We start from the raw sequence: 18681 nt of genomic DNA, 5'->3' as shown, positions 1-18681 counted from the left end.
TGGCCTCCTCCAAGTCGGGAGAGAAGTCACCCAGAAATTGAGTGAAGCTGTAATCGAAGAAGTCCCAACGTCTACGACATGTCGAAGCTGGTCAGACCTCTAGGGACCGCTGCAAAGGGAGAAGTGAGCACCAAAAAAGGCGGCCTCAGGTGGGGCTGTCCCTCTCGAGCCACACGGCTCGTAGCGAAAGCACTACCAAGAGAACGCCTCGCGGCAAAAGCATGTCCAGTACCCTGTGTCTGAGAGGAATGGCGGAAGGGTCGAGAGATGAGACTAAGGGCATCATTGGGAAGAGGGGAGAGGCGGGAGGCGAAGGTGAAGGTGGAGGTGGGGGGGGGGGGGGGGGGGGGTGGGGGGCTGAGGGAGGAGGAGGCGGTGGTGGAGGAATTGAAGTGGACCGGACCTCCTCAGGCAGGTCTTGGTGAAGGGGGTCAAAACGGTTCCCAGTCGGAACCCAGTGTTGCTGAGCTGCAGAAGGTCGGCCACCAGGAGCAGCAGTGGGTCGAGCTCTCCCCTGACGGGGGCGGCCAGGCACCTGCTGCCAACCATCAGCTGGCTGATCACTAGTCTCTGTCGATGTACCAGCCTGTGCATCCTGTGTAACTGGCTGCTTGGCATGCTCAACCTTGGTCGAGGTCTTCTACGAGGACAAGCCTTTGCCATATGGCCCATCTGCCTGCAAATGAAACACTGCTTCAGGAGACCCGAATACTCCACACTCTGTCTGATCCATCCCCCACTCACCCTAGGCAGTAGTACCACCTTGGGGAGTGAGTGCGTGCCACGATCGAGAACCCGCACAGTAGGTAGACCTGCGGCTTTGGCCACAACTGAAGCTGCCGTGCGTAGAGACTCCAGAACTGTCCCGAACATGGAACCAATCCTGGGTAGGAGGGGATGGTACTCTCGCCTCAGGCCTGGGAAACAGACCAAAATCGGTAAGTCTGCCTCCTCGAACACATCTGTAGTATAGTCAAAACCGTGATGCCAACGTTGGAAGTAAGCTCGAGCTGCTTTGATGCCGAGTGGGCTCATCGAAATCACCTTGGTCGTCATATCTGCAGACTCGAACTCGACCTGTACCCTCTTCCGAGGATCTGGACATCGGTGATCTTGCCCACATTGGAGAGAAGACGAGCCTATAGTAAATCCCGAACCTCGTCCCGACTGGGCCGAGTGCCAATGATCTTACAGATAACCGAAGTGGCTTGCAAGCGCTCCACTTCGGCCATCAAGCTCACTTGCTCTTCTGGCGAAAGAGCAAGTTGAAGGGTCGGCTCCGCGGTGTCGGGCGACGGGGCTTCAGTGGAGTCCCTCTAAGGTGGAGCAGAAGCCGCCATTCTATGCCTGCTGCTGAGTCGAAGAGGGCGAAAATGACGGAAGCTCCCAAAAAGCTACAAGGATAGACTCCTGCGAGCTTATCAAAGAGGATTGGGGGGGGGGGGGGGGGAAGAATGAATGCGGGAACGCAAGGGGTGGGCTGAGGCGGGAGAGCTAGGGGCAGGCGGGCTGAGGGCTGAGGCAAGCGGGCGGGCAGGCTGCACAGGCGGAAGGCGGAGGCTGAGGACTAAGGCGGGCTACAAAGCTGGTTGACTGCAAGCTAGCTGGCTGCGCAGAGTGCAGGGCAAGGCAGGCAGTGCGAGGGTGGGTTTTGGGGGGAGGGGGGGGGGAAGGGCAATGGCGAGGAAGAGGGGTTGCAAAAAACGTGCGCAGAGGGAGGGAGAGGAGGCAGTGACAACGAGCGGTCTGTAGTGCAATATTGGATGTGTTCATTCCATAGACACTAACTGTTAGTACCGACACACTAGGAAAACACATCTAGCACATGTACCAATCGACAGGACATCACATGACAAATCACATTCAAAATTCATTCGGATCTCAGACCATGATTAATCGGCAACGTATTTAGCAATCGCATCTAGATCCACTCGGGACCTCATAGATACCCGATTAACTAATCCTTATTGCAACCATGTCTATCGAGATCCTTCAGACTGAAATGCTGCAGTCATTTCGTCTATCAATTCTTGCACTTAAACAAGTCAAGAACAAGTCAGTATCGGGAATTCCAGTTTATAAAGTCATACAACAAAATACTATTAGCTCACAGTATCCCTGAAACTCAAAAGAGACATCAGTGACTTTAGTATCAAAAATCGGGGCAATCTCTTGACAAAAAGTGGAGCGACTCCCCTCTCGTGCATACCCGCTGCACCAAATTCCGCCAAAGCTGAGTTCAGGGTTCCATTTGGAATAGACTATGCTAAACCAAATGCTTTGAGGTAAAAATTCACAATCCGAGGTGGTACCTGCCAGGTCCTCCTTCTCCATTTACTTCGCATCCAATGCAGAATAGGTCTTGAATTTAACCAAGAACCGTCTTATCGCTTTACCTTTTATCTTTCTATCTTTTGGTGCCAATATCTGTCCTGGAACAAGTATCTGCTCGTTTTCCTCCAATTCGGGTTGCTCATCTGGCTCCCCATCATCGGGCACATCGCCTTTAAAAGGCTTCAAGAGACTCTGAAACCGGCCTGTACTTTCAAAAAGGGCGGTAGACTTTAAACTTAAACCTTATTTACTTTCACCCATTTAATTTGTCACCCACTTTACCTGTACTTTCAAGACACAACAAAGGGGAGAGGGATACAGGCTGCTAGATTGCACCTGTATGAGAAGACCGACACCAGATTGGCCCCTAACTTAGGCGCCCCTTTCGGTATTTCTTTATTGTTTAAAAGCGGGAATAAACATTGTGGTTCCCTACAAGCTGCCCTGCACAAACTTGGCTGAATTTCAACTATTCCGGCCCGATTTCAGCAACATAACTGTACTAGAACCCTTCACAGTCAGTATTCCCACGCATTGAATGACTTTCCCGACACATACGGGCACTTTGCAAAACCTGGCGAGAATCTGCAGCACGCTGAATTCTCTGTTTTCAGCCACGAAAATGCGCCAGATCACCTGTACAGCGGTCCCCTCGCACCCCCGAACCTCCTGGGGGTATTAGGGTCCGTTTAGGGCCAAAACCCTAAACCTGCAAAAATACACAGCAGGCTGTAATTTACTGTTACGGGCTCCGTTTCGCGTACCGGTCGCATCCGTAGCAAGTCATCGAGCTCCCGCACCTGTAGGGCTACTTGCCCTTTGAATCGGACGAGATTTATGGCGTGAAACCTCTCCGAATTCACGTGTTCCTACGGGGGATTAGCCGCTAGCTAATCCAGTACCTGTGCAAGAGGCTCTCGCCTCGACAATCGCGCATGAACCCACACAACTGTACATTGGTCAATTGAAAGCCCACTAGTGGGGCATAACATACTGCCATAGGGGAGAGAGAGAGCAGTGCGTAGCGTGCAGGGCATCACTCCTGGCACCGCACTGTACATAGGAGGGAAAGGAAGCACTCCATAGCTCTTAACCTGTGACAGGAACTTGCACAATGAGCCTCCCAGCTATAAATGCAACGCCACTTCTTCTTGCATGAGGAAAGTGCACAGAAATGTGCCACTTGGCACATTTACAGCCTATTTCCCGTTTCGGGGTTGCCGCCTAAAAATCTCCCAACCGGTTGCCCAGTTGACTTCACAGAGTAAGAAAATGTTCCCCTTGTCATTCCGGAGGTAATGACGCAAACACATTTTGAGGTCCCAAAATAGCAGTTCCCTAAATTTTAGGAGATGCTGCCATTGTATCTTTCTAGGTCATCTGACCCCCTTTGTACATTGCAGCCACACCCAGAATTGAAATGTAGCCTCTGTAGCAAAGGATTCCACTTTGGCTAGTCAATGACCCCACTTTGGCTAACCATAGTCCTTGTCCAACCTTAGTGCTCTCTTGCCCTCACACCTGGACTCCCTCTGGACAGTTCCACACTAGCTATGCAATGCAGGGCAGTTAGATTTCCCCAGGGGTGTTTCCAAAAAGTGAAAGTAAATAAATAATAAGAAAGAAATCAACAAAAAGGATAGATAGTAGTCACACGCTAGTGACATGCCCCCCTCTTGAAATCTCAAACGTCCTCGTTTGCATCTATGTCGTACATGCTCACAGTCAACACTAATGTATTCAACACCTGTCGACATATGTACGACACATACATGCTCATTGTCAACCCTGGTGTATTCAACACCTCGTCGACACATGTATTGCCTGCGTGTGAACCCTATCCCAATGACATAGTTGTAGCTTCACACTCTGCCATTGCTTTGAGTCACTAACTTTCCAATGACAAAATGATAGCCACACATTTTGCCACTGTCTTATAGTACACGTTGGGCCCAGTAACACTTTCGAGCATACCCAAACCGACAGTTTAAGAATGCAGTTACACATGTACCCTTTAATAGAAGCAATTACTGTATCCTTGACAAACTGACAAGAAATACTCACTTCTATAGCACTAACCAAACTTTTGGACATTCCATAAGAGCAATTGCCAAACTAACAATCTGTACAGCTCTAACATTCATGTAACAGGTATTTCATTTGAGCTCACTTTAAATACCATGTACATCAGTTCTTTCAGAAGCCATTGTCACACAGACAATCCATGTAGCTTTGAAACTCAAGGGGTCAAGGTAGGTTGCAAATCGAAGGCTTCAAGGTAAAGTGATAACACAGTTGGTGACTCTGCAAGTTCACCTTCTTCCATCCACTTAGCATCCATTGGTGGATAGTTTCTCAACTTTACCAAGTAACGCCTAGCAACCTTGCCTTTCACTTTTCTTTCTTTATGTGCCAAAATCTGTTCGGGGACCAAGATCTCATCAAGTTCCTCGACTTCCGGCTAATCTTCAGCTGGCATATCTTCTGGCACATCACCCACATAGGGTCTGAGAAGACTCACATGAAACGCATTGTAAATCTTCCAACTATCAGGCAATTTCAACCTATATGCAACATCACTGATTATGTCGCATACTTGAAAAGGCCCATAGTAACGCATGCTGAGCTTTGGAAACAATCTTTCCTTGCCCTTCATCTTCTTTAACCTTGCCTTTTCAAAGCATAGAAGCACCCAATCACCAAGTGAAAATACCACTTCACGACGGTGACAATCAGCTGCTTTCTTTTGCTTTGCCTGAGTCTTTTCTAAGGCCACTTTGACCTTCTTGTACATTTCATCCATATCCTGAACATACTTATCTGCTTCAAATATCTTGTCCTTTGTATGCAGTATGGGAGAAACTTTCTTGCCACCTTCAACTATCTCAAAAGGTGCCTTGCCAGTTGATGAATGCACTGTATTATTGTATGCATACTCCACCAATGGCAAATACTGCTCCCACTTTCCTTTATGCTCTGACACGTAGCACTTTAGCAGATCTAGGACAGTAGAATTTGCCTCTTCTGACTGCCCATCTGTTTGAGGATGAAATGACGAAGAGAATTTGAGCGTTGTGCCCATATTCTCAAACAAGCCTCTCCAGAACAAACTTGTCATGCGTGGATCACGGTCGCTAACAATCGACTGTGGCATGCCATGATACTTGAAAATATTGCTCATAAACAAGCGTGCCATTTGATCTGGCTTTATCTTCTTCCTGACAGGAATAAAATGAGCCTGTTTGCTGAATCAGCAAATAATGGTCCAAATACCATCGTTTCCTGTCTGCGTTCTCGGAAGATCAAAGATAAAATCCATAGCAATACTTTCCCATGGTTTATCTGGAATAGGTAGTGGTTGCAACAACCCTGGTGCCTTTTGCCTGTCAAACTTGACCTTCTGGCAAATTAGGCATTCTCGCACAAAGGCATCCACATCTCTTCTCAATGTAGGCCAGTAGAAGAATGTCTCAACCGCTTTAACTGTAGCATCGATACCACGATGCCCTGCATACGGTGGGACATGACTCTCTTCCATAACTTTGCATCGCAATGGCTTTGTGACACACAATCTGCCATGCATCATCATGAACCCATCTTTTAGAAGATAGTGTTCATGACGTTGTCCATCCATTAGCTGCTCGAAGACCCTTGCAAAATCTTCATCATTTGCATACTCTTCCCTCATTTCATCAAGTTCATGATGATAAGGAATTGACACAGCTGAAATTTGTGGCTTCCTTGACAAGGCATCAGCCACAACGTTCTTCTTGCCTTCCACATGCACAATCTGAAAGTGGAACATGGACAAGATATTTGCCCATCGCATATGCTTCTCAGATAACTTTGCCTGTGTCAAGAAGTATCGCAAGGTCTGATGGTCCGTTTGGACAACAAAGTCTGCACCTAGCAGGTAGTGTTTCCAACTTAAGAGCGCATGAATCACGGCCTGCAGTTCTTTTTCATAGACTTGCATAGTCTTTTCTGGCCCTTGCAAGATTCTACTCTCATAGGCTACTACCCTACCATCTTGCATTAGCACTGCACCAATGCTACTACCGCAGGCGTCGCACTGGACCACAAATGACTTCCTAAGATTTGGCAACACAATGACTGGATCTGAAGTCATCTTTTCCTTTAAGAGATTAAAAGCTGAAATCTCTTTCTGTGTCCATCTAACGGTGACTGCCTTCTTTTGAAGAGCATGTAAAGGTGAAGCAATCTCAACGAAATTTCGAATAAACCTTCTGTAATAGGAGCATAGTCCCAAGAAACTTTGGACATCGTGCACCGTCTTCAAATCTGGCCTGACTTGATCGCTTCAACTTTTGCAAGATCCATTCTGACACCATCCTTTGAGACAATGTGTCCCAGAAAGTGGATCTCTTCCAGAAAAAATTCACTTTTCTTTGCATTGATGAGCAACCTATGACTGCGTAGCTCTTCGAACACAATGGCCAAGTGATGCATATGCTCCTCTTCATTCTTTGAGTAGACTATCATGTCATCAAAGAATGTACCAACAAACTGCTGGTGTGGACGGAAAATTCTGTCCATCATCCTATTGAACGTAGCAGGAGCATTTGTGAGACCAAAGAGCATCACTAAAAATTCGTGAAGGCCAAACGCTGTTCTAAAAGCAGTCTTGTGCACATCCTCTTATCTAATGCGGATCTGATGGTACCCACTCTTTAGATCTATCCTGCTAAACATAGCTGCTACTCCTAATTTGTCCAGAATATCATCAATTCTAGGTATAGGGAACCTATTCTTGATGGTATTCTTGTTCAGTGCACGGTAGTCGATGCACATACGCCATGAGCCATCCTTTTTCTGCACCAACACTGGAGAACAGAATGGAGATGAACTGGGTTGAATCAGCCCCTTTTCTAACAGCTCCTATACTTGGCCCATTATCTCTTTCTGCTGAGCCGCACTAACCCTGTACGGAGGCTTATTTGGTGGGCTACTGCCTGGCACCAAATCTATCGCATGGTCCTCAGGTCTCTCTGGCGATAACTGAGACGGTAATGAATCGGAAAAACACTCACTATACTGTTGTAAAAACATTGACCTTTCTTTATCTAGCACAAATGAATTTGATTCATCACAATCTGACACTTCACGTGCAAAAACCAAGTACTAAGAAAGATGCTTTTTCATTACAGAAGTAATAGCAGAAGCTGATACAGTGGGAATAGACTCCCCTTTAAGCTTTACATCCAGAATGTGAGTCTTTCCACTGCTCTGTACAGGGATCTTTTTGTTGTAGGCATCCATGATTCCCTGTACACGAAATAACCAAGGAATACCTAACACCACATCACATCCGTCCAGTGGCATAATGTAAAATTCTTCAGCATCTACATAGGATTGGATATGTAGGCGCAACTTTCCGATGATGGGTGTCACAGCCTCTGTATGACCAGGACATGCCAAACCTGCCTCTGCTGTATACCCCATCTCTTCAGGTCTGATTCCCAACTTTGAAGCCAATTCTGGGGAAATGAAGTTGGCTTTGGCACCTGGATCAAAGAAGATAAGCACTGTTTGATCCCTGACCTTTCCTCATGCTCTGCAAAGCTCACTTGCATCTGAATTTGGCTTGTCGCCCACCATATCTGGCACTAAACCAGCCATGGGCTTCTTTCCTTTCTTGTCCTCCTTGTCTTCAGAATCAGCTGGCCTTTTCTTTGTAGGACAATTGTAAGCAATGTGGCCAGGCTGCTCACAGATGAAGCATTTGTTCTCTAACCTCAGGACCTTCTTTTGCTCTTCCGACTTGCGAGGAAAACGTCTTTTCCATTTCTTTGCTGGTCTCTTTTCTGAATCAGCCGTAGCTTTGTCTTTCCCTGCATTGGCTGGCTCCTGAGTCCCTTTAGGAACCTCATTGGGAACGTGCTTCTTCGCTGAATTTTTCTTGGCTGATCCTTCCTTGACGCCAGTATTGAATTCACAATCTTCTCCCTTGAGCAAACCATTGCCAGTGTTTGCTACCTCGATGAGCTGCGTCAAAGTAGTGACTTTGGTCTTCATGCAGTACTTTCTCAATCCTTTGGGTAGGCCACAACAGTATTTTTCAATCTGTTCTGTCAATGGCACAAACCTATAGGAAGTTACTGGAGGTAGAGCTTTCCAAAACTTCCGATTGTAATCATCCAGATTCTTGCAAGTAGCAGTATTAAGCTGGTGCCATTCTGTCATGACATCTGCTTCAAAGTCATCAGATAAGCATGCTGCTGCAAAAATCTGCTTGAAGTAAATCCATGTGGACGGAGCTTGCCCTTGAAGCAATAAAGTTGTCCACCATTGTCTCGCATTCCCTGTCAAGAAAGTGGCTGCCTTGCGGACCTTTGAAGCCTCTGTAAAGTTTCCCCCTGCATAGGCCTTGTCAAACTGCTGGAGGAATGAGAGAGCCTTCTTCCTGTCATCAAACCCTGTAAAGGTCGTGAAAGTCACACCTTTGCCACCTTCTTTGTACGGAGTTGGCCTCTCCAGCAGCGTTAAATTGTCATATGGAAGTGACTGAAACATGGGAACACTGTTAGGGTTCATTTGTGTTCCCTGACCGCAATTAAGTTGACCTGGAAATGCCATATTTGGCTGCTGATTTGTAATTCCAGCCATACCAAAATTTGCCTGTGGCATCCCAAATTGGTCCTGAGTGCTCTGAAACCCTGGTAGCATGCCCGTGACACCATACATGGGGTTAAGCATCATTGTTTGAGCACCCCCGAACACTGTTCTTGGCGTGTAAAACTAATTTCCAGGTGCATGACCAGCCATGCTCTGGAATACCGATCCACCTCCAAAATAGCCAGGGTGTACTGAAGGTGGTGGGAAGACCTGTTGCATAGCCTGTAGGTTGCTTCCCTGACCATTAGAACCAGCTATAGGCTGCTGAAAAGTGGCTGGCTGAACTGGTACAGCTTGAAAGACTGGCATCTCAGCCACCTGTTCTTGCACCTTAGGCACAGGTATTGGAGACTGCATGTTCTCCGTTAAGTGTACGGGTGTTTCCATTGACTCTGCAGTATAAATCACCTGTGTTCGAGCCTTAACAGGCTTTTGAATATGATCCAGTGACCCAACTTGCTGAGACGGAAGAGGAGGTTGCAGAAAGGCTAAAAACCTCAGGTTCTGCATTACTTGTGTGAACATAGCCACAGTAGTAGCCAACTGGGTCCTGAATATATCATCATCCGTCTATGGTGGTCTTGATGTGTCTGTTGTCCCTGTGAAGAGGAAACCTCTTCCGTCACATCATCTGTTCTGTCAGCCATAATTGCAATTCCCTGTGTCTGGTCTATGATCCCCTATGTCTTCAAGCCCAAACTGACCAAGGCTCACTTCTATGGGAAAAAGTGATTCAATCCCGGGGATGGAACCATGAAACCGGCCTGTACTTTCAAAAAGGGCCGTAGACTTTAAACTTAAACCTTAAACCTTATTTGCTTTCACCCATTTAATTTGTCGCCCACTTTACCTGTACTTCCAAGACACAACAAAGGGGAGAGGGATACAGGCTGCTAGATTGCACATGTATGAGAAGACCGACACCAGATTGGCCCCTAACTTAGGCGCCCCTTTCGGTATTTCTTTATTGTTTAAAAGAGGGAATAAACGCTGTGGTTCCCTACAAGCTGCCCTGCACAAACTTGGCTGAATTTCAACTATTCCGGCCCGATTTCGGTAACATAACTGTACTAGAACCCTTCACAGTCAGTATTCCCACGCATTGAATGACTTTCCCGACGCATACGGGCACTTTGCAAAACCTGGCGAGAATCTGCAGCACGCTGAATTCTCTGTTTTCAGCCACGAAAATGCGCCAGATCACCTGTACAGCGGTCCCCTCACGTCCCCGAACCTCCTGGGGGTATTAGGGTCCGTTTAGGGCCAAAACCCTAAACCTGCAAAAATACACAGCAGGCTGTAATTTACTGTTTCGGGCTCCGTTTCGCGTGCCGGTCGCATCCGTAGCAAGTCCTCGAGCTCCCGCACCTGTAGGGCTACTTGCCCTTTGAATCGGACGAGATTTCTGGCGTGAAACCTCTCCGAATTCACCTGTACCTGCGGGGGATTAGCCGCTAGCTAATCTAGTACCTGTGCAAGAGGCTCTTGCCTCGACAATCGCGCATGAACCCACACAACTGTACATTAGTCAATTGAAAAGCCCACTAGTGGGGCATAACATACTGCCATAGGGGAGAGAGAGAGCAGTGCGTAGCGTGCAAGGCATCACTCCTGGCACCGCACTGTACATAGGAGGGAAAGGAAGCACTCCATAGCTCTTAACCTGTGACAGGAACTTGCACAATGAGCCTCCCAGCTATAAATGCAACGCCACTTCTTCTTGCATGAGGAAAGTGCACAGAAATGTGCCACTTGGCACATTTACAGCCTATTTCCCGTTTCGGGGTTGCCGCCTAAAAATCTCCCAACCGGTTGCCCAATTGACTTCACAGAGTAAGAAAATGTTCCCCTTGTCATTCCGGAGGTAATGACGCAAACACATTTTCAGGTCCCAAAATAGCAGTTCCCTAAATTTTAGGAGATGCTGCCATTGTATCTTTCTAGGTCATCTGACCCCCTTTGTACACTGCAGCCACACCCAGAATTGAAATGTAGCCTCTGTAGCAAAGGATTCCACTTTGGCTAGTCAATGACCCCACTTTGGCTAACCATAGTCCTTGTCCAACCTTAGTGCTCTCTTGCCCTCAGGCCTAGACTCCCTCTGGACAGTTCCACACTAGCTATGCAATGCAGGGCAGTTAGATTTCCCCAGGGGTGTTTCCAAAAAGTGAAAGTAAATAAATAATAAGAAAGAAATCAACAAAAAGGATAGATAGTAGTCACACGCTCGTGACAGACTCACATGAAAACATTGTAAAGTCTCCGAAGTGTCGGGCAGCTTCAGTCTAAAGGAGACATCATTTATCTTTTCGAAAACCTAGAAAGGTCCATAGTATCTCATGCTAAGCTTTCAAGAAAGCCGCTCCTTTCCCTTTTTCTTTCTCAGGCATGCATTCTCAAAATATAAGAGCACCCGATCGTTCTCCTTCAATTTAAAATCGCAACGATGTCGATCTGCTGCTTTTTTCTGAGATTTCTCCAAAGCCTTCCGGACCAAGTCCAAGTCCCTCGTGCATTGGTCGGCTTCAAAGAAAAATCTTATCTTTCGTGCTAAGGAAGGGTGGAACCTTCGTAGCAAATTCAATAATCTCAAAAGACACCTTCCCCATCAAAGAGTTAAGCATGTTTCTGTTGGCATATTCCCCCAAAGGTAAAAACCTTTTCCCATGAAGTCTTCAGATTCAAAGAAAAAGACTTCAACAAATCCAGTACCAGTGAATTAGCAATCTCTGATTGCCCGTCAATCTGCGGGTGGAACGATGACGAGAACTGCAACCGCGTGCCAATGTTCTCCCAAATAGCCTTCCAAAACAAACTCGTAAATCTAGGGTCTCTGTTGGAGACAATCGTCTCAGGCATGCCATGTAATCTGAAGATCTGGGCAATAAACAATCGTGCCCACGCTGTGTTTTCGGGAGATCAGAAATGAAATCCATTGCAATACTTTTCCAAGGGCGGATGGGTATGGGTAGAGGCTGTAACAATCCCTGTGCTTTATGCCTGTCAAAACTTGACCTTCTGGCATACCAAGCAACTGCATACAAAATCATCCACGTCCTCCTTGAGTCTCGGCCAAACAAAAGTATCTTTCCACACCTTTCAAGGTGGTAACAATGCCGCAGTGACCCGTAAAAGGTGGACAGTGGCATTCGGTTAAGACTTGTTCCCTCAACGGCTTTGTAACGCACAACCATCGTTTTCTTCATCAAGTAGCCATCCTGAAGGGAATATTCCGCTACTACCTCCCCATTCTGTATTCAATTGAATAACTCTGCAAAATCTGTATCTGTGGCATACTGACCGACCATATCCTCAAGGCTTCTATGATGTATCGTGGAAATAGCCAGAACCAACCGCTTCTAGGACAAAGTATCTGCTACCAATTTCTTCTGTCCCTGCACATGGACACTCCGAAAGTAAAACTGTGACTGGGCTCAGCTCACACGATAAGGTGGCTGGTTCGGTGGTGTACTTCCAAGTATCATATCAATGGTATGATCCTCGGGACGAGCTGGTGGTAACTCGCCTGGCAAGCCCTCAGAAAAGCAATCGGCATGAGTGTGGAGAAAATCTTGGCGTTCTTTTTCTATGTCAAAATATATTCGACCTTCAATCATCATTCAGTTCTCTCCAGAAAATCGAGGAAAGAAGCTGAATTTCATCCAGTACAATCTCTGTGCCCTTCATTTGTCAAAGTCGCCTTCTCAACCCGAGAGTCAACCACGGCATTGCGTATGGTACCAAGGGATTTCAAGGAGGATGTCACAACCTCCCAAGGAAATTACGTAGAAATCCTCGTGCCCTTAACACCCTTGACATTGCAAACGAAGTTTGCCAATGATCGGTGTAATGGCAACATCCCGTCCGGGTGCCGCTAGAACTACCTCTGCCTATGGCCTCAGCCTGTCGAGCGTAATTCCAAATCGAGCCGCCAATTCAAGTGAAAAGAAGTTGGCCTTGGCTCCTTCATAAAAGAAAAAGAGGGCTTCCTGTTCTTTCACTTTGCCCTAGGTGCGGCAAAGTTTGTACTTTCGTTCATCTAATTCAGTTCGGGCCCCACGCAATGTGGTACCAATTTTGTTTTCATCTGCCTTTTCTGCCACATTCCTCTGCTGTTCTAGAACTCTCTGGCCTGTCTTCAATATGTTCTTGATGTGCCTTTTTGGGGCACTTTGCGGAGACGTGTCCATGTTCCCCGCATCCCAAACACTTCCCCTTTTTGAGATAGATAACCCTTTCTCTAAGAATCTGTCGGGGACGTGTATCGTTCTTTTCGTTGTTCTGGGAACTCTCTTTCTACTTTCATTGTGAGAGGTCTATTGGGTTCTCTGAGTCAAGATCTCATCAGTGGGGTAAGTCAAATTTCCCGATGTATCACAAAAACCCCGTTTCACATGACCCATCAATTCTTCAAAAGAATTCAACTTCTATTCCAAGCAGTAGTCTCGGATCTCTGTAGAAAGTCCGCAACAAAACCCCTCAATCTGTTCCTTACACAAGACCTTCATAAATGAAGAGGCTAGTAGAAAAGAGTTCCAAAATCTCTCACAATAAGCGTCCAAAGAATCTCCCTTTTCTTGCCCTTTCTGAAGCTTTGCTTTTCCATGTCTTTCTGCGAGTACAAGTTCTGCTTTTCTGTACTCGTCTGTCTTTTGGGCTTTACTCCCTTCCTGAGAGCAAAAGCAATGGCCACACGCCATCTCGAGTAAATCATATCAATCGGGTAATTCTTCAGGTGTATTACCAATCTCGGGTTCCTGGAGAACTTAATCAATCTGTTCACACATATGCCAATCTGCAGTTGAGGTTTATACTCCTTTTCTTGCAAACTTGTCCAAAAAAAAAAAGGCCCAAATCTTCATTCTTTTCTTTTGTAACAAACTGCTGACGTGTCAACCTACTGAAGAACGGAGCTACCGCTGAGGGGCCTAAACCCTAAGAAGAACAAGTAACAGAAGAAGTGTCACAAAGTGATGACGTGGTTGCCCGAGAGCAGAAATCCTAACCCTAATTTTTGCCAGAAACCCTAACTGCTATAACCCTAATTCTGAAAACCCTAACCCTAAAATTTGCAAACCCTAATTCTGGAAACCCTAACCCTAAAACCTGCAAACCCTAATTCTGCTGCCAAAAACCCTAAAACTGCAAAAACCCTAACCCTAACCCTAAGGACAGATTTCCACATTTTGCACTGGCTGATGACATGGCAGGCTGTACGGATTTCCGTGATTTACGCTGGAAGCTTTTTGGCTTTGCTTTTGGACCAGATGCTTTTAAGTTTGAAGGCTTTTCACTGTAATTGCTTTTTAGGCCAAGGGCCTCTAAATATGAGGCTAGGGCTCATTCTCTGGCATGCTTCCTAGCGAAGGTGCAAAGTGTGGAGTACCGGCTTGTACTGTGTTGATGCAATATAAAGAAATACCGAAAGGAGCGGCAAGGTTTGGGGCCTCTCTGGGGTGGAATTCCGCCACTCCGTGTCGCGTGTCGTCTCTCTTTCAGTTCAGTTGTTATTGAAGTGCTAAAAGTCTGTTCACTCTGTTCTTTTCTATTGGCACGTGGTGCCCGTCTTGTGACATCTTCAATTCTCGCGCCGGATCTTCAACTTTTCTTTGCCTTCCCACTAAGAGGTGTCATCTCTGTCAGATTCTTCACCAAAACCCATGTGTAATCTGGGATTTTTAATGGCTTTATGCCCTGTAAGACAGAGCGATGAAGACGGAAGCACGCTCGATGTGCGATGTATGAAGGCTGGGAGTGGCTAATAAGTCTGGGGTCGGGACACAGATTCTTTCCCAAAAGCTGTGTGCGTTGTAAAAAGGATCGGATCCTCCGTAGAAGAAGAATTTTTCTGTGCTCCAATACCACTGTAACAGACTTGGACACTCCAAGTCAAGATTCTACCGCGACACAGCAGAGAATCACTTCAAAACAGTTCACAATTCACAGTTGATTCGACACGGCCGGGCGGAGTTTTGTCATAGTTACCCGGAACAAGAACGAGGAAAGGAAACGGGAGGGTCCGGAACAGGACGAGAACGGGGCCGGAATGGTCGGCTAGAGTAAGGCTTGAACTACCTCCATTCAGCTTAGTCCCAAATAAACTCCTAAACAACCCAAAAACTGCCCCAAATCTGCCTTCAAATCTGCCCTCAAACTGCACCAAATATGTTCCCCAAACAACCCCAAATCTGCCCCCAAATGCCTACTTTTTTGTCCACAAATGCATGCTTTTGCCCGTTCCGCCCCGCGTTTCGCCGTTCCGCCTCATGTTCCCTCCGTTCCGGAACACCATTTTGGTTACACTCCGTTCCGGAACGGCGTTCCATTCCCGACTCCGTTTTGGGAACGGGACTCGTCCGGAACGCCGTTTCGAAACGTTTGAGCTGTGTTCCGCCCATTCCCTGTTACATTGAGTTCTGTGCCTAGAGATATTGGCCCCAAAGACTGGCACCCCTTTCGGTATTTCTATTTATAAAAATCTTCGAGCAAAATACAACTCCCGCGGGTGCTCTCTCTCAGACTCTGCGTCCAGATGCTCTACAGAGGGAGCCCCCTTGGGGTTCTTACAAAGGTTACAAGGGTTGCTAAAGCAGAGCCCCAAAAGCTTCCACTTAAAAGCATTTAAAAATACAGCAGCTTGACTTAAAAGCTGCCAAAATTCAGCCACGCAATTTCAGCCCTGCTTTTGCGTAGAAAAAAGCAGGTTCGTACAACTCAGCCACGTCAGCACTGCAGTGCCGCAAATTACGGGTCCGTACAACATGCAAGGTCAGCAGATTTCCGCAATTTTCGGGAGGTGCCACGTCAGCAATTTTTCTGCGTTTCACGAGGCTATCCTGCTGCACATTCTAGGGGTGTATCGGGTCATGCCACGTCAGCCGTTTGTGACAGTACCTTCATCGACGACTGGCGATCTTATTGATCTACCTTTGGGACTTCTCTAATATTATACAATACATGTCATATAGTTGCTATGGTACTATTAGGAGCCCCTAGAAGACGGCTATGGGGAGGCACTTCACAAAGATCATGACTTGGAAACTAAACTATTCAACACACACACACCCCATATGTTGTTCCAAATTTAAGGAAATACTGGTTAGGTCATCAAATGTTGAGATTTGGAGACTCGGCTCTTGGATACACAGTCCATCTCTTGTATATCTCAAAACTAGTCTCTCTCTCTCTCTCTCTCTCTCTCTCTCTCTCTCTCTCTCTCTCTCTCTCTCTACAACTACTACATTTTGGTATCTCTTTCTCCCTCCCCAAAGTACTAAATATTTTAGAGAGACTATTAGAAGAATGTATATCACAAACACTATCGATCTTGAATAATTTTATCTGCTAAAAATATTGGATGTCGGAACATCAAAGACTCAAGGAAATAAGTGTTTTCCTAGACAATCGACAAGAGCACACAAGGTCAAGTGAAATCGAACCAAAGAAATTATACTTTTTGAAATGCTGAAGAAAAACATAGACATACTTTTTTACTTAATATATTCTTTAAGATAAAGATGAATTGCTCTTTTCTACGTCATTTGGCTTAAATAGCTAACAAAGCACTCTAGTTCTGACCAGAGAGACCCCCGCCCTTTCACTCACATACAAACCCACAAGAACATGGAACCTTACCGCCAGATCATGGATAGAGGCAGTAAGTGCGTGATCAGAGGTAGCACGGCCGAAAGCTATCAGTCTAGGGACAGGACGGGACTGACCAAGGCTAAAATTGAGAAAGGGGGTTCTCTGCTGCTGATGCTTTCGATCTGTTGTGTGCATATAATCTCCTCCCGGGATGGGGCCTCGCATGTGGATGGAGACGACCAGTGTGCTGTAATGAAGCGCCAGGCGGAGCTTGGAAGGATGGGCGGCCTCTGCCAAAGAGCCATCTGGCTGCAGCAGAGGAAACTGCAAGCAATTTTGGCGTGTCGCTGCTAACAAGGCGCTCAGCTGTACCACGTCCACAGCATCCTTGTTGAGCGAGATCGAGGTCTGAGGCAGTAGTCCTCCTGACAATGCCATCTAAATGTAAAACTGTCGTGCTAGCGCAAGTTTAGTTTAGAGCCACGGGACTATTTGACACCGTGGGATCAGCGGTCCAGGATCTTTGAAAGATGGATCTTTGAAAGATGTGGGCCGTCCATTTACTCTCAAGAATAAAAAGATTTCGATTGGTCTTACTTCACACAATTTAAACCCACCACCTCCGACACTAGAGACATCGACTCTCCCATTAAGATGTTGCATGCCACTTGAAAGGAGGGTGAGAACATAGTATGATATAGCAAAAATGACGGGGTGGAAATCATACGGTGCACTTGGAGATCACTTTGGAATGGTTGGTGTCACTTGGAGATCACTTTAGAATGGTTGGTGTCACACGGTGATCACTTTGGATTAGGTAGATTCTACGGTCTATCCAAGTTACATATGCTTAGTTGATGCTGGCTTGAGGCTCTTTTGCATCGGAGGGTAGGGCCAAGAAGCCCTTGGCCAGGAAACTCTTGGCTGTTTTTGGCAGATGCAAATTGAGGGTCTCTCTCCATGTGCAATCATTTATGCTTGCATCTTGAGGGCATGTGGCACTACACAAGATGTTCATGGAAAATGCCCCCTTTGTACGCCAAATGTGGTGCATGTCAAAAAGCACAAAAGGTGCTTCAAGAACTTCCTGTCTGGAACATGTTAGTTAGTGGCTCTTTATAAAGAGGCATTGTGGGGTTTGTGCAAAAGGGCAGGGCCAGCAAGCTCTAGGATTGGCGAAGCGAGGGCAACTCTCCAAACACAATCACCTACAATAGCATCTTGAATGCACTAGGCAAAACACTGATCTGGGAAAAAAAATTGATTTTGACCAAGGAGCACCAGCTTCGAGAGTGTAAGAGATCTCAGAATTGGTCGTGGCAAATGCCCCATTTGTATGCCAAATGTGGTGCATGTCAAAAAACAGCTTTCTTGAATTTGAACGCTCACGTCGCAGCAAGATTTGATGCGTTTTTTGGTATCTTTTGGATGTGTTGATACCCCTAATGTACCTTTCACACGAGATACATTCTATGCGCACATTTTATGCACTTATGGTCATGTATGTTGTATGTGATGTTCTTTGTGTGCTATTATCAGTCGATGTTGGCTATGGTTGTGTGATTTGTGTGATTCTCAACGTGTCTATCCAAGTTATATATGCTTATTTGATGCTGGCTTGAGGCTATTTTGCATCGGAGGGTAGAGCCAGGAAGCCCTCTAATGTGTTCTTTTTGTGCTATTATCAGTTGATGTTTGTGTGATTTGTGTGATTCTCTACGTGTCTATCCAAGTTATATATGCTTAATTGATGTTGGCTTGAGGCTCTTTTGCATCGAAGGGTAGGGCCAGGAAACTCTTGGTTGTTTTTGGTGGATGCAAATTGAGGGTCTCTCTCCATATGCATTCATTTACAATTGCATCTTGAGGGCATGTGGCACTACAAAAGATTTTCATGGCAAATGCCCCCTTCGTATGCCAAATGTGGTGCATGTCAGAAAGCACAAAAGGTGCTTCAAGGACTTCTTGTCCAGAACATGTTAGTCAGGGGCTCTTGATAAAGAGGCATTGTGGGGTTTTTCCAAAAGGGTAGGGCCAGCAAGCTATGGGATTAGCAAAGAGAGGGAAACTCTCCAAACGCAATCACCTGCAATTGCATCTTGAATGCATGTGGTACTAGGCAAA

At 46.3% G+C, this 18681-nt stretch overlaps 1 protein-coding gene across 1 annotated transcript in view; it reads right to left on the bottom strand.

The window, feature by feature from the left end:
- Positions 1 to 17026, bottom strand: part of LOC147441399 (Acyl-CoA N-acyltransferases (NAT) superfamily protein) — a 54583-nt gene extending 37557 nt beyond the window's left edge. The window contains exon 1 of the mRNA XM_086483046.1: positions 16606 to 17026. Within this exon, the coding sequence (XP_086339172.1) occupies positions 16606 to 16995 (390 nt within the window). The 5' untranslated portion in view covers positions 16996 to 17026. The remainder of the gene's footprint in view (positions 1 to 16605) is intronic.
- Positions 17027 to 18681: the final 1655 nt, after the last annotated feature.

The sequence above is a fragment of the Adiantum capillus-veneris genome, chromosome 15 (assembly GCF_014529385.1).
Source record: "Adiantum capillus-veneris isolate H3 chromosome 15, ASM1452938v2, whole genome shotgun sequence".
NCBI classification, from domain to species: domain Eukaryota; kingdom Viridiplantae; phylum Streptophyta; class Polypodiopsida; order Polypodiales; family Pteridaceae; genus Adiantum; species Adiantum capillus-veneris.
Note: the sequence above shows the minus strand (reverse complement) of the source record. Positions and strands in the feature narration are given on the sequence as shown.